Source organism: Macaca mulatta, chromosome 8 (assembly GCF_049350105.2).
Source record: "Macaca mulatta isolate MMU2019108-1 chromosome 8, T2T-MMU8v2.0, whole genome shotgun sequence".
NCBI lineage: Eukaryota > Metazoa > Chordata > Mammalia > Primates > Cercopithecidae > Macaca > Macaca mulatta.
The window spans coordinates 64,477,446-64,493,392 of NC_133413.1; the positions used below are offsets into that span (position 1 = coordinate 64,477,446).

The following is a 15,947-nucleotide window of genomic DNA, read 5'->3' on the forward strand; positions in this document are numbered from 1 at the left end:
CTGAAATGTAACGGGAGCTACCAGTATGTTATGGTGTTAATTTATAGATAAGAACATATGGACAGTACCTGATGATATGAGCAACCAGAAAACAGAAACTGTATGCAACTGGAAACGTTTTCAATGATAAGCAAAACTGTTCCCAAAAGGAACAAAAGCACCGAACCTCCAGGGCCCAGCACTGGCCTAGAACATATGAGCACTGAAATGTGCTGACTGATTGAATGAGAAGAAGTTGTATCATCCGTAAGTACACAGAGAGTCCAGAAAGCCTCAGGTGATATAGCAAGCTTTGTTGGCATTCAACAAAAAACTCTGAGGTATCCGGGAAAAACATATATACTGATTACTTGGTATTCTGAAAAATAAAAATAGCCTGTGTGTGGGTATCTCTGTCTTTAGCTCTATTAGCAAATTACAACCCACATAAATAAGAAAAATATATTATTATACTCTAGAAGAAAACCAATGTTCTAAGTGAAATCTCACCAAAAATGCTGCTACTGTGAGGTATGCAAAAAAATGAAGTCACCAATGTGTTAAGTAAAGAATATACCTACCTGCAGCATATCATCCACCATAGTTAGTATATACTGAACCGTCTGTTCTTTGCAGATATGAGTCATCAGATTTATAAATGTTTTAGCACACTAAAAAAAATGAAATTAAGGTTATTGTTTTTATTTGCAAATACAACATTTCAATGGAACTTCAGTAAAACATTGTTTCTCTTTCATAAATTAGAATACAAATACTATTAACTAACAAATTTTACTTACAGAAAACATATACCTCTTACAAATATTGTGATGAAGTATGGGAAGACCTTACTAGACTTGCATCAGCTTGTTAATATTTCTAGTGATAAGTTTCAGAATGTTTACTATATTTAAATAGATACACTGAGCCACTAATAACTCTTGATTACCAATGACAGCATAAAGTTATATAGGCAATCAAAAATTACAACTGGTTTTGAGTATTTTATTTGTTGTACTTAAAGGGAACAGAACACAAGAGCAACAAGAGTACGGGAGATTGGAATCAGAAGGCCCTGACTAGTCTCCATTCTACAGCATATCAACTACATGACAACCTCTCCTTAATTCAATAAAAACTGGAGCCAACAATGTATTACCTACCAACTTCCCCAGGATTGTTGTAAGAATCAGACCAATTTGTATATGGACTCCTTTAGCCAGTGAGGCCTCCCTGATAGGCAGCAGAATTGGACCTTATTATGGGGCCAGGCTCTAAATTCAGCATATAAATCAAATAGGGTACAAATCAAAACATTCTATAAAATTCCTTAAATCACTCCCCAAAAAACATAGTTTTAAGTACTCAACATCATTCAGTAATAGGTTTGGAGTCATACATTGAAAAACTTCCCTACCCTAAGGATGTATAAATTGAAGTGTATTTCACTTGGTATTCATTCATTCATTCATTCATTCATTCAATAAATCCCCAATGTAACAAACAGTATGTGATAAAAATCATGCTATAAAAAAATAGAGACCTTATCAAAATCATACTCATCCTACAACTTACGCCTATCTATGAAACATGTGCTCCATGGATAGACAGCCCACTCACCACACTGAATATAAAAAGTTAACAGTAACAAATAATTGGGTTTTTTAATCAAAACATTAAAGTGGAAACACTTTAACCTCTTTAAGCAAAAATAAAACAAAAAGATGTAAGTGGCCCAAGGTATTACTGTCAGAACTCTTCAGATATACTGCCATTTTGTTAGGATAAAAAGCTTCCTGGCAACTGCCGCATAAAAGGCCCATCACACCAGACACTGCTATTAAGAAATAACTGTTTTTGTACACTTACTAAGAAACAAGTTTAAAAAAAAATGAGAAAAAAAAAAAAAAAAAAAGAAAGGGCTGTTTTAACTCCTAACTTCTTAAGGGAAAAGTCTTGTCTTATGAACATACATCCCCAGTCTCACCAGGCACATGGCAGGGACTCAGTGTGCATGTGCTGAACAAACAGTGAATGAGCTGCATGTTCCATTACACATGCAGTCGGGGTGGGGAAGCTTTTTCAAAGGATGACACCAACAGCAGACATCACAAAGGAAAGGAAGAACTAGATCTCATCGTACAATGTAAACTTCAATATGGCAAAGAGCCCCATAAACCAAGTTAAAAATTCAACAAACAAGCTGAGGAAATATGGCATGCACAAAGCTGGTACACTTAAAACACAAAGGAATCTGACAAATCAGTAAGATTCATAAACACTTCCATAGAAAAGTAAATAAAAAACATACAGCCATGTGTCGCTTAACAACGGGGAAAGTTCTGAGAAATTCATCATTAGGCTATTTCCTTGTTGTGTGAACATCCTAGAGTGTACTTACACAAACCCAGATGGTAGTGTCTACCACACACCTAGGCTATATGGTAGAACCCATGGCTCCACACCTGTACGGTATGTAACTATCCTGAATACTACAGACAACTGTAACATAATGGTAAGTATTCTTGTGTCTAAACATAGTTAAACATAGAAAACGTGCAGTAAAAACATGGTAGTATAATCTTACAAGACCACTGTTGCATACACAGTTCGACACTTACCAAAACATCCAAAACATCATTATGTGGTCAGTGCATGACAGTATAGAAGCAATTGATATGGATACAAAAGGTGCCAAAAACCATCTGAAAATGTGTAACACTATTACGTTAAGCTACTACCTTTTACCTATCGAAATGACCAAAAGATGAATGGCTAGACCCAGAGTGGGTGCTGGAGCAGGGGCATGGGCCCTCTCACATACTGCTGGCAGGATCTGCAAACTGGTACAATCTATCAAGAGGGCATTTTCATTATGTCAAAACTCTCACATGCTCAAAGAGTTTAATCAATAATTACACCTTTTTTTAAATATATATTTTTAGTAGAGACGAAGTTTTACCATGTTGGCCAGGCTGTTTTCGAACTCCTGACCTCAAGTGATCTGCCCGCTTCAGTCTCCCAAAGTGCTGGGATTACAGGTGTGAGCCACTGCACCCAGCCAGATAATTGCACTTCTCAAATTAATTAAAAAGAGATTACTAACTATTCATCTCAAAACAGAAAAAAAAAGGAAGTAGCCAAAATATGCAACAGTATAGAATTAGTTTAGATCACTATGGTTCATCCATTAAATGGAAAATTACACAATGGAACTTCCCATAAATGGGAAATAATAATAAATTAATTATTTTAAATACCAGAGAAATATCTTTACAGGCATGGTAGGAGAGGGAAGAATATACAATCAAATGAAAAGAATAAAGATATGTACATATCACCCCTTTTTGTAAAAAGTTCACATTTATAGAAATAAGTGTGTAAGTTATTTTACACACAGAAAAATATTTAGAGAGGTATACACTAAATGTTAACAAGCCACCTTGAACAGAGCAATATCAGGTAGAATAACTTTTTTCTTTTGCTTAATAGTATTTTATTTTTCTACAATAAACTTACCATGAAAGAAGGTAAAACATCAACATATGTAACTAAACATTTTAAACTACTGTATAAAAAAAAAAACTCCACAACACTTCAAAGATACATAGTAAAAAAGGAACTATGTTTGCTATAAATGTGGCACAGTAATAGATTTTGATGTAAAAAGACTGTTTATCAAAAAGTAACTAAACCTTATAGATTAAAATAAAAAGAATGCCCACCCAAAAACATTTTCAAAGGACATAAAATACTTAATAAATCAATGGGAAAATAACGTAATCCCATGTCATCAAAGTGATATCCCTTTTAACTTAGCAAATTCAAAGATTTTCAATTATATTAGGTATTTCAAACATTACTAGTAAGAATACCAAGTGGAAAAAATTCCCTAAAAAAAGTTAAGCAACTTTTAAAACTTAATATACTCTGAAACAGTAATTTCCTTTCCAGAAATCTGCCTTCTACGTGTATATGCTAATAAAATATTCAGAAATACAGAAAAGGATGAAGGTAAACATACTCAATATAACGTTTTTTTCCAAATTAACAAAAAAACTGGAAGTCACTTATAATCACTAAGATTTTTCTAAACTTTTGGATGACACGGGGAAGTATTCATTATATAATGTTTATTGATCACCTGGCTGCCTTCAGTTTGAAGCATCTCTTGCTTCTCTTCAGGGCTTCGTTTCATTTCAAACCTCTGAATAAACTCACAATCTTCAGCAGAAATCATCTGTCCCCTAGAAAGTAAGAATAAGATATTTCGTTCAGTAAGAGATCAATATGTAAGCAAGTGATAGAGGAACTTTCAGTCTTTCTCTTCTCTCCTTGGCAGCAAACCACAAGGGCTGACGCAATGGCCCTGGCATCAGACAGACTTGGATTCAATGCTTAGTTTCACCACAAATAAGACAGTGTGAACTCTCTGGAACCTGAGATAATTTATCCACAAAATGCGAACAACAATCACATTGCCTCTAAGGGGCTGTATTGAGGATAAAATTATATTCACATAAGGTGGTCAGTAGCATGTGGCAAATAGTAGGCACTCAGTAAAATGTCACCTCTCAGCATTACCCAGTGTCTCACCGTTATTCCCCCTCTCAAGCCAAACAACTCACATGGCTATCTAATTTATCAAGTTCAAAGCCACTTTATATGCATTTCTATGGCCATTTTTCTCTAGTATATTCTTTCCCTCCAGACGGAAAAAAAAAAAAAAACTGATTTTCCTCCTCTCTGGAAAATAACTCTCCATCCTGACCCCACACTCTCCTATTTTCCTCCATCTCTTCCAGGGGTCACTTCATCACTGGCTCTTCACCCTTCAAGGTTCCTCCCCAGCACTCAATCACTGAAATCTTGCTTTTGATTTCCAAACTCCTTCCTGTGAGAGATTCAATCAAGAGTCCCATCTACCCTCCCTCCCAATCATCTCCACTGTCTTCTACCTCCAGAGATAGTCTTACCATTTTCAAATTCAGCATCATCTTCCTGTCATCTTCCCTGTCATCCCCAGTGAAGATGATATCCTGCTGTCATCTTCCCCAGTGGTGATGATGCTGAATTTGAAAATGGTAAGACTATCTCTGGAGGTAGAAGAAACACAGCTCAACCTTCCCAACTTCTCCACTCCTCAGGGACTCAAACTACCATAGGCAAACCCCCATCCTAATCTCTAAATACAAACCCTTCCTTGTCTAAAAGCTGTGTCAGCAGAACAGCCTTGCTAGCCCCCCGTAAGACTCTGGGCACTGCAACATTCATTCAAGTCAACTCCTTTAAGCCACCAGTGTGGTAGGAAAAGCACAGCATTTGAGTCAATATGGGGAAGAGCTCCAGTTCCAGGCGCGAAAGCTTAGCAAGTCACTATTCATCTGACCACTATTCACACCAGTAAAACAGCAACTATGAAACTACCTGCCCTAGTCCACTAGGTGGTTATGCAGATTAAATGAAAAAATATAAGAAAAAGCACTTGCTATATATTAGAACATGGGTAAGAGCAAATGTAAAATTAAAAAATTTTGTAACGTATTTTCCTGTTGAAACAACACCAATACAGTTTTTTTGGTTTTTTGTTTGTTTGTTTGTTTTTGAGATGGAGTCTCACTCTGTTGTCAGGCTGGAGCGCAGTGGCGCGATCTCAGCTCACTGCAACCTCCACCTCCTGGGTTCAAACCATTCTCCTGCCTCAGCCTCCCGAGTGGCTGGGACTACAGGCTCATGCCACCAAGCCCAGCTAATTTTTGTATTTTTAGCAGAAACGGGGTTTCACCATATTGGCCAGGCTGCTCTCGAACTCCTGATCTCGTGATCCACCCGCCTCAGCCTCCCAAAGTGCTGGGATTGCAGGTGTGAGCCACTGCACCCGACCCCAATATAGTTTTTAACTCAGTAGTTTAAAAAATTGTCCCTCCTCTCCTTAGCCCAAATATTTTGAGGGACTGGTACTCTATGAAACCCATTCAGAGAAACACTGAATGTAAAGCAGGTTCCCGCTATGCACAGTTAGGCTGGGTGCAGTGGCTCACGCCTGTAATCCCAGCACTTTGAGAGGCCGAGATGGGGGGATCCCTTGAACACAGGAGTTTAAGACAAGCCTGGGCAAAACAGTGAGATCCTCATCTCTACAAAAAATAAAGTAACAAAATAAGTTGGGTGTGGTGGCACACTCCTGTAGTACCAGCTACTTGGGAGGCTGAGGCAGGAGGATCACTTGAGCCCAGAAGGCAGAAGTTGCAGTGAGCTGAAATTACATCACTGCACTCCAGTTTGGGTGACACAGTGAGACCCTGTCTCAAAAAAAAAAGCATAGTTATAGAAGGATGGCCCACTTCCAGAGCTGTCCTGGGTCAGGCTCCCAGAGCTGAGCCCTGAGATGAAGATTCACGTACAAGTGACTTATGAAAGAAGAGCCCCCAGGAGAGGCCAGGGAAAGCATGGAGGGCACAGGACACTGAAGCAAAAAAAACTCAGCAGGATTCAAGCAAAGAACCCAGGATAGCTTTCCCTGAGCCCACAGGAGAGCCTGGTAAGGTGAGGCACTCAGAACTGTTCCCTCCCCAAGAGAAGGGACCTGAACTTGCATATGTCCTGCTACTTCTACCCTTAATCCCACCCTCTTCCAAAGAAGACCTTGATTATTACGCATTCAAAAATCTATCAGTGTCCCTTCTGGGTTTTGTACACACCACTGCTATATGCCAAATTGTTTTGTATAGTTCAAATTTGCTTCCGGACTTTATACTTCACTGTTCTGTCCTCTTATATCAATTTCACAGTTTTAAGCACTGTAACTTTGCTTTCACACATGCTTACATTTTAACATTTTTAAACTATTCTCAAGCATTTATTTTTTTCAACAATTTCTTAATTACCAACCCAAAGGAGAATTTTGTCTTTCTAGATCTCTCTGAGGCAGGTGATACTATGACTATGTCTTGACACTCTCTTCCTTAGCTTCCAGATTCTTCGCATCCCACTGAAGTCACTCATCTTCACTGCCCCCTGCGCCTCAGCTACTATGAAACGCTCTCTTCATTTCTCACTCCACCTCCTGCACTGAACTCTGGCACGATCTCCCCCAGTCCCCACTCATCTCCTCTCACAGATGGCAGAGGCACTCCAGACCCTACAGGCACAGAACTGAGATTGTTAATCCCAAAGGCTAGAAGTTGGAAGCAAAAACAGACATTTTGCCCACTTTCCATTCTGGCTAAGCACTTCACATACCAGTCAGGAAAAAAAGCACTCTGCATCCTGGGGTAGACTAAGATAACAAGGTCATCCAGTCTAGATCTGGCCCCAAAATAAATGAAATGTTAAGCATACCCATAACCCTGAACTCCCTAGATGAAAGCAATTTTACCCCTAAATTTTGCTATGCTGATATGTAAAGAGATGTCACAACCTCTGTGAAGAAAATCATGTCAAAAGGTGGTGGTTTTTCTACCATGAAGAAGGTATACCATGAAGGCTACACTTGGTAACCTTATAATTTTGCAGCTTTCTTTTCTATTTAAATAACTGTTTCTTATTTGTCAAGCCACTCGCTAACCTTTTTCTTTCCTTGTTTAAGTTATTTTCTCTCTGGGTCTTCCTTTGACATTTCCATAATCCAGCAGGTTCGGGGCTCTGGTGTCTTCTATAATGACCCACAGCTAATCAGGCACCAGATCTAATAATCTTCCCCTTAAAACTACTCTCCTCTCTACTTCCCTGCCTCTGAAGTAGCTCAGCACTAGGACAACCTTCCACCAGTGGATTTCCCTACTTCCAATCCAACCTTCTTCAAAACCATCTTCTTACCTACTACCAGGGGGCCTTCTCAAGTATATATGGGGTCATATTATTCCCTTTGGACTGTGAGTTCTACCTAGCACTTAGGCAGAGGCATTCAGTAAAAATATTTAAAATCAATTGACTAATTAAAACCTATATAATCATGCACGTGTTACTTAACCTATCTGAACAGTTATCTACTTATCTTTAAAAGAGAATAGGATAGAAGCCAGCATGGTGGCTCACGCCTGTAATCCCAGCACTTTGGGAGACCGAGCTGGATGGATCACCTGAGGTCAGGAGTTCGAGACCAGCCTGGCCAACATAGTGAAACTCTGTCTCTACTAAAAATACAAAAATTAGCCGGGTGTGGTGGCAGGTGCCTGTAATCCCAGCTACTCGGGAGGCTGAGGCAGGAGAATCACTTGAACCCGAGAGGCGGAGGTTGCAGTTAGCCGAGAATGCGTCATTATACTCCAGCCTGGGTGACAAGAGTGAAACTCCGTTTCAAAAAAAGAGAGAATAGGATAGAAAAACCTATGTCACTGTATTTCTATGAAAATGTTAAATAGGATGTTAGTGACCAAGCATGTTACATCCTTTTCCAAATACTCATCTCCACCAATTCCTGATAAGCACAATACTCCATTCATAATTTAGTCAACTAATATTAACTGGCAGCCTGCTACGTGCTAGGCACCTTTAAGAACAGTTGACACAGCAATAAATTAGAGACCCCTCTTTTGAGCCTGCACTCCAGTGAGGAAAACAGAAAATACACAAATACAAAAACAAATAATCTTGAAAACACACACACACATTATAATGCTGAGGCTGTAAATGCTATGAAAAAAAAAAAAAACCAGTCCAGGTAGAGGGTTTGTGAGATCGCCTATGCAGTCACACGAATGAAGTGAGTGAAGAGACCAAAGAATCTAAGGGTGGAACTTCTGGAGAGACAGACACACAGGTCCAAGGAGCTGAAGTTTGCTATGTGAGAAAGATCAAGAAGGCGGGAGCTAGAGAGCTGTGAGTGAGGCGGCATGATCAGACCTGTATTTTTTTGAAATCACTCTTGCAGTTCTGTGAAGAATTGCTCCTACTGAGGCAGCAAGGATAGCAGAGAGAGAGAGCAGGCAACAGGCAATAACAACAGAGCACATGCGAGGGGAACACAACAGGCACAAGGCAGGAGCTGCAGACAAAGGGGTACACTCAGATTCGAGGAATCTTTTGGACACAGAGCTGGAAGAATGTGTTGATGGGTTGAACATGGACTGTGAGCAAAAGGGAAGAAACAAGGATGGCCCCAAGGTTTCTGGCCTCCAAAGCTGGTAAATAAAGAAGCCTGGAGAGAGCCACACTGAACCACCTGAAACTCCTAAGCACTGCATGTCTTCCCAGGCCTCAGCTCCCTGCCTGGACCTCCCTTCCTGGATAACTCCAGCTGTTTTTCGGCCTGGACAACTCCTGTTACTGTCTTTTTTTTTTTTTTTTTTTTTTGAGTCAGAGTCTTGCTCTGTTGCCCAGACTGGAGTGCAGTGGTGTGACCTTGGCTCACTGCAACCTCCGCCTCCTGGGTTCAAGCGATTCTCCTGCCTCAGCCTCCCAAGCAGCTGGGATTACAGGCACCTGCCACCACACCTGGCTAATTTTTTTGTATTTTTAGTAGAGACGAGGTTTCACTATGTTGGCCAGGCTGGTCTCAAACTCCTGACCTCAGATGATCCACCCACCTTGGCCCCCCAAAGGGCTGGGATTACAGGTGTCAGCCACTGTGCCTGGCCTCCTGTGAGTGTCTTTATGCCTGAGTGTCTGAGAAAACTCCCCGAATACTCCCAGCATTTATTAGCTCCCACTTTTTGCTGTGTATTTCCTTTTGTTGTAAATATATATACTTTATATATTTCTCTATCTTAACATTTAGCACAATTTGTTATTTAATGTGGTAAAAGTCTGTTTCCTCATGAGATTTAAACTCATGAGCAAGGATGGTATTTTATAATTCTTGTATCCTCAAGGTATAGTTTTACCAGATTCCAGTTTGACTAGAACACAGCCATACACATTCATTTATGTACCATCTATTTATTAAGAAAAAGTTTAATCAAATATAAATGCATGTTTCAAATATTGTATTTTCATAATAATATGTTAATTTGCGAAGGGCAAAAGTATACTGGGCTCTCGACACTGGGGGATGCTTCCACAGGTCTTATTATTTCAGTATAGACTGTGATAGAAGATTCACTGATTCTCCCTGTGTTGGTTCCAGCCCCCAACAATCTGTAAGCTCTTTTACGAGAGACACATTTCACACCCACTAGTGCTCACACATCAACAGGCTCAACAGGCCCACAGTTAACATTTGGCGAACACTTGCCCACAGACCTACAGAGTGGAGGGGTTTTACAAAAGAAATTTGTGAGATGGACAACAGAACAAAAGACAGATACATAGGAAAAATGGAAAATACAACATAAGTCATAGACCATGGGTAATGAAGAACAGAAATAAACCAATTTTTAAAACTCCATGTAACTAAAAACATTCCAAACACCAATGTTGGGGGAGCTCTGGCCAGTCCACCAGTGCTTTATGATCAACAATATTATTCTATGTAGGCTATAAGCAGATCCAGACTTTATAAACATAAAACTCCCTGTCCTCTAGTCTAAATGCACTCTGGACTAAATAAATTAAGAAACAGAGCTCAGAATCCTAATTTCACAGGGAATTTAAACAATTACACAGACGGTGATGAACAGAGAAAACATCAGTAAGTCTCCCCGCTCCTGTCCTTCAGTCAGCGGCCCCACAATAACCCAGTTCCTTAAAGTAGGAATCTAGAAGCCATCCGAGACTTCTCTTTCACCCCCACACATCAAATCAATCACTAAGACTCTCAAATCTATCCAGTTCTGTCTATTCCAATACCTTAATTACTCTAGGCTTATCACCTACAAACTCAACTCACCCTTTATGCTGCTGGTAGAACAATTCAATCAAGAGGCAGATATGGTCTTCTAACTCCCAGCTACAAGATTCATTGGTTTCCAACACCTACAGCTCCTTGGAAAATGGTGAATTATCTCAAAAAGAGGGCTCTGGGACACACACTCCTACCTGCATTCTATCATTTTCATCTCTTTTACATGCTGACTTCACATCAATCATGGGTTTCACAGCTTAAAAATCAGCTTGAAAAGCAATGACTGACAGGATCAAGTCCAAACTCCTTCCAACCACACACCCACACACAGCACCTTCATGATCGGCCGCTGGCTGCCTCTCTAGCCTCAGCTCTCTGCATTGCTTGCCTCCAAAACATGTATGACTCCCACCCAGTGTGCTGTTTTTGCTTCCCTGCCTTTGCTCACAGTATCTGTTCTATTCCCAAGGCTGCTCCTACTTGCCACATGGCTAAACACCCGTCATCCTCAAACACTCAGTTCAGGGACCAGCCCCTTCAGGAAAATTTCCAGGGGGTAGAATTAGTTGTCTTTTTTATGTGCACTTGCCAGTCCCTGTGCATCTTTCTATTACCGCAGTTAACACTGAATTAGGGCCGGGCGCGGTGGCTCACACCTGTAATCCCAGCACTTTGGGAGACGAAGGTGGGGCAGATCACGAGGTCAGGAGTTTGAGACCAGCCTGACCAACATGGTGAAACCCCGTCTCTACTAAAAATACAAAAAAATTAGGCAGGCGAGGTGTCTGGTGCCTGTAATCCCAGCTACTCAGGAGACTGAGGAAGGAGAATCACTTGAATCCGGGAGGCAGAGGATGCAGTGAGCCAAGACCACCCCACTGCACTCCAGCCTAGGCAACAGAGCGAGACTCCATCTCAAAAACAACAAAAAAATACTGAATTAAAATGATCCATTAATATATCTGACTTCCCTACTAGAGCTTTAGTTCCTCTAGGGATAGTACTCTATATAGAACTTTTGTAGCCTCAAAGCCTGGAAAAATGTCTCAAACTTGGTAGGTAATCAATAAATGTTTGATAAGTGATTAAATTAACAGAAATTAAAGGATCATTTTTGTACATTATACATCCCTCCTACAACAATACAAACTACCCAGCACTTTGGGAGGCCAAGGCGGGCGGATCACAAGGTCAGGAGATCGAGACCACGGTGAAACCCCGTCTCTACAAAAAATACAAAAAATTAGCCGGGCGCGGTGGCGGGTGCCTGTAGTCCCAGCTACTTGGGAGGCTGAGGCAGGAGAATGGCAGGAACCTGGGAGGCGGAGCTTGCAGTGAGCCGAGATTGCGCCGCTGCACTCCAGCCGGGGGACAGAGCCAGACTCTGTCTCAAAAAAAAAAAAAAAAAAACAACAACAACAACAACAATACAAACTATTAATACTAATATAAAATTAACACTAATATAAAACTACAGATTCCTCAATCTGTTTTTCAAAATGCATATGCAAATCTGAACTGAATTCCTTGGTAACTCAATTATAAATATACCAAAATAAATATGAAGTCAATAAAATATGGTCAAGAATGGCTGGGCGCGGTGGCTCAAGCCTGTAATCCCAGCACTTTGGGAGGCCGAGACGGGCGGATCACGAGGTCAGGAGATCGAGACCATCCTGGCTAACACGGTGAAACCCCGTCTCTACTAAAAAATACAAAAAATTAGCTGGGCGAGGTGGCGGGCGCCTGTAGTCCCAGCTACTCAGGAGGCTGAGGCAGGAGAATGGCGTGAACCCGGGAGGCGGAGCTTGCAGTGAGCTGAGATCCAGCCACTGCACTCCAGCCTGGGCGACAAAGCGAGACTCCGTCTCAAAAAAAAAAAAAAAAAAAAAAAAAATATGGTCAAGAATACATGAATGCTCACTTTACAGATAAATACAAACTACTGAAACACCAGCACATTAAATATTAACACACGAAAGAAAGAAGGGGGAACTAAAACTTATTGTATTCAACATACTAATGCTTGTATTCTACTGTGCTAATACTTTAAATACATTATTTCAGCAACAAGCCTGTGGGGTATGTCTCCCCATTTCACATTTTACTTTATTGAGCCTCAGAGAAGTGATTTGCTTAAGATCACCAAACTAATATCAAGAACCAAAACTCAAACTTAGGCCTCTCAACTCAAATATGTATGCTTCTTACTAGTTGTATGCATCACTCTAAAAAGGCCACCTGCCCCCATGCTGATTGCCAGGGCATGTAAGACCAGTCTAACAGGTTTTGCCCCTTATCCCCTTCCTCCCCCCATAGCCCAAGGACATTCCTCCTATGTTTCCCACTCATTCTAAAAGTACTTCCCCAGGCAGCCAGGGAAGGTCAAAAGCACTATGAGCAGCTCTGCTTCCCCACAAGGGCGCCAGGCTGTTTCCACCCCACTACACTTAACTCCCCAAGACAGCTAATTATTCTGAGGAGGAAGTGTTTCTTCCATATTTATCAGTATTTTCCCAGCATTTCTCTCATAGAAGCATGACCATGAAAAAGTCTGATACAAAAGCATATGACTGTCCATGATTCACAGTAAATTGGTACTTACTGAAGATAGGATTGCCAGTTCACTTTGTTTGCACGAACTTCTGCAGCCTTGGCAGCAATAATGTTGGTTGGGACAGCAGCATCCACAGCACCTCTGATATCCATTTTGGTCATCTAAACTTCGTAATCTTGAATGTCTTTCAACAAATCTTCAATTTAGATGCAAGGTAAAATCAGAATACTAGGTGTTTCTTTTTCTTACAACTATTATTATTGTGACTATGAATATCATGATCACTTTAATCTCCCCAGGCATTCAACTCAAAATATTAAATGTCCTAAGTCTGAAAGTATCATTATATTTCAAATTTTGTCCACTGCTCCATAAAAGAGTTCTTTAGGCTTTTGCTTTTCTAGAAAAAATTTTTTCATTATTGGCACTAACATTGCAGTAAGATATTTAAAGTAATCACTTAATATACTGAAATCAGAAATCATGATTAAATAGAATAGGTATAAATATGGGAAAAGCTGTAAATTTATACAATTGTGGTTAACTTTTCTCATAGAGAAACAATAAAAATATGAATAGTACAGATAAGGCTAGCTACCTTATAAACATTTACTAAGCATCATTTTGAAGTGGCACATTAAAAATTCTGAATTCTTTCAAAAATTACTCAAATTAAAATACACAAAGAACGTAACTTCTTAGAAGACAATGTTTTCCTTTTCAAATAAAATTCATAGTATTTACAAAATCAAAATTCAGAGAGAAATTTTTAGAACAAATACCTATTACAATTTAGGTAAGCCAACAATGGAGGTCTGGCCGGACGCAAGAACCTACAGTAATGTAATTCTCACTCCTAAACTTCCAGATACAAACGACTGATTTTAACACAACGCAAAATATAGGTTGCCACTTGCAAAATATAAATTCATGGCCATGGCCACAAAGAAGTTAAAATCCAAAATTCTATTCCAGGTTCCCAATGATCTTAATCAATTTGGAACTTAATCTCTGTATCTGAAGATTTGCTGCATAAACAATCCTGGGCAGTGCGGAACCACAGGGCCCAGGAAAAAACAGGCTTCAACCGGGTCAGGCTGGAACTCTGCAGCCAAGGAGGCTCAAACCCAGCAGCCCATCCTGGGGTAGCTCAAGGTGTCTCTGGACAATTACCTAAGTCCCTGAACTACTTGCACCCCCAGCTAGCCAGGGCCGTGGCCCAGTGCTGGAGAAGGTATAATTTTTACCCCTCCCCCTCCACTCTCCGGTCCGCCGCTCACGTTTCTTCCCTCTGCAAGAAAGGCTCCAGAATTTCGTTTAATAAACCTGGTTGAGGCCTGGAAGAAAAGCAATCTGGCAACCGGGGGCCGAAGGAGAGGACCAAGCGGCGAGAAACCAGCACGCACCAGGCAAGCTGGAGAAACTGCAAGAGTCGCCTGACCTGGTCTGGAGCCTGAGACCAAACAACCGAGGGAGGCCTTACCTCGCGAATTCTCGGGACCCCACAATGCACCCAAAGCTGGCACGAAGGGTAGTCAGAGGCGCCGGAGCCACAGCCGGGCTGAGGCGCCGAGTCAGAGCCAAGTCGGCGTCTCCTGTCAGGTCCGAAGGTCTGAGCAGCGGCGGGAGACTCCGGGAGCGAAAGTGAAGCGGTTCCCGCACCAAGGAGACGTTGAGGACCGCACAGGTAGAAGGAAGCCGGCGCGGCCGCAGTAGAATGACAGAGGCGCCGCTCACGTGATCGGAGGCACGTGACTGCTGCGGAAGGCGGAAGGCGGAAGCTGGGAGAGTCCAAAGCAGCCGGAGGAGGGGCGGGCGCTGCGGCGGGGCTTTTTAGGTGCGGGCAACTGGAGCGCAGGAGTCCGTGACTTGGGTCCGGGAGCGACGCAAGGCTCGGGACCCAGCCAGCCAGGGCAGGTGGGAGGCGGCGAGCGTGGCGGGCACGCTAAGACCCGCCGACCCCAGACCCAGCGCCTTGCCTAGCGGAGGCCGAGGACTTCCGTCCGGAAGCAGCTAGCAGAGGCCAAAACTCTCTTATTTTAACCGTCATTCTTTTGAAAAGTTTGATTTCGCGCTTTCAAATTAATTTCCATTTGGATTTAACAGCTCCATGAAGCAGGCGTTCTTTTTCTGATTTTAAAATAGAAAACTGGGGCTGAGAAGTGGGTCAGAAAAGCTCACTTAACCTAGGGTTGCACATTAGCAAATAATAAATTCCATTGCAGTATTTACTTTTATACTAAAAAGTTATTCGTTATATATCTAAAATTCACATTTACAGGACTTGCGGTATTTTATCCAGCAGTCCCATCTGGAGCCCAAATTTTCCCCTAGTCCAGGCCTCACCAAACTACCTTTGCTTTAAGGTAAGAATGTACTGCCCTGGAGGTGAGGTGTATATGATAGCATGTTTTCCTTAAAAAACATTGAAAGGGGCTGGGTGCGGTGGCTCATGCCTGTGATCCCAGCACTGTGGGAGGCTGAAGCGAGACCAGCTGACCAACATGGTAAAACCCCATATCTACTAAAAATACAAAAAATTAGCCGGGTGTGGTGGCGCATGCCTGTAATCTCAGCTACTTGAGAGGCTGAGGTAGCAGAATCGCTTGAACCCGGGAGGCAGAGGTTGCAGTGGGCCGAGATCGCGCCATTGCACTCCAACCTGGGCAGAAAAAGCAAAACTCCGTC

At 41.6% G+C, this 15,947-nt stretch overlaps 1 protein-coding gene across 2 annotated transcripts in view; it reads right to left on the bottom strand.

Annotated features, from left to right (window-relative positions):
* ATP6V1H (ATPase H+ transporting V1 subunit H) overlaps nt 1-14,953 on the bottom strand; it is a 120,593-nt gene extending 105,640 nt beyond the window's left edge. For both annotated transcript variants that reach the window (XM_015145373.3, XM_015145372.3), the window contains exons 1-4: nt 14,743-14,953; nt 13,308-13,455; nt 4,124-4,226; nt 561-650 (exon numbers count right to left, since the gene is read on the bottom strand). In XM_015145373.3, coding sequence (XP_015000859.1) covers nt 561-650; nt 4,124-4,226; nt 13,308-13,420 — 306 coding nt within the window. In that variant the 5' untranslated portion in view covers nt 13,421-13,455; nt 14,743-14,953. The remainder of the gene's footprint in view (nt 1-560; nt 651-4,123; nt 4,227-13,307; nt 13,456-14,742) is intronic.
* Nucleotides 14,954-15,947: the final 994 nt, after the last annotated feature.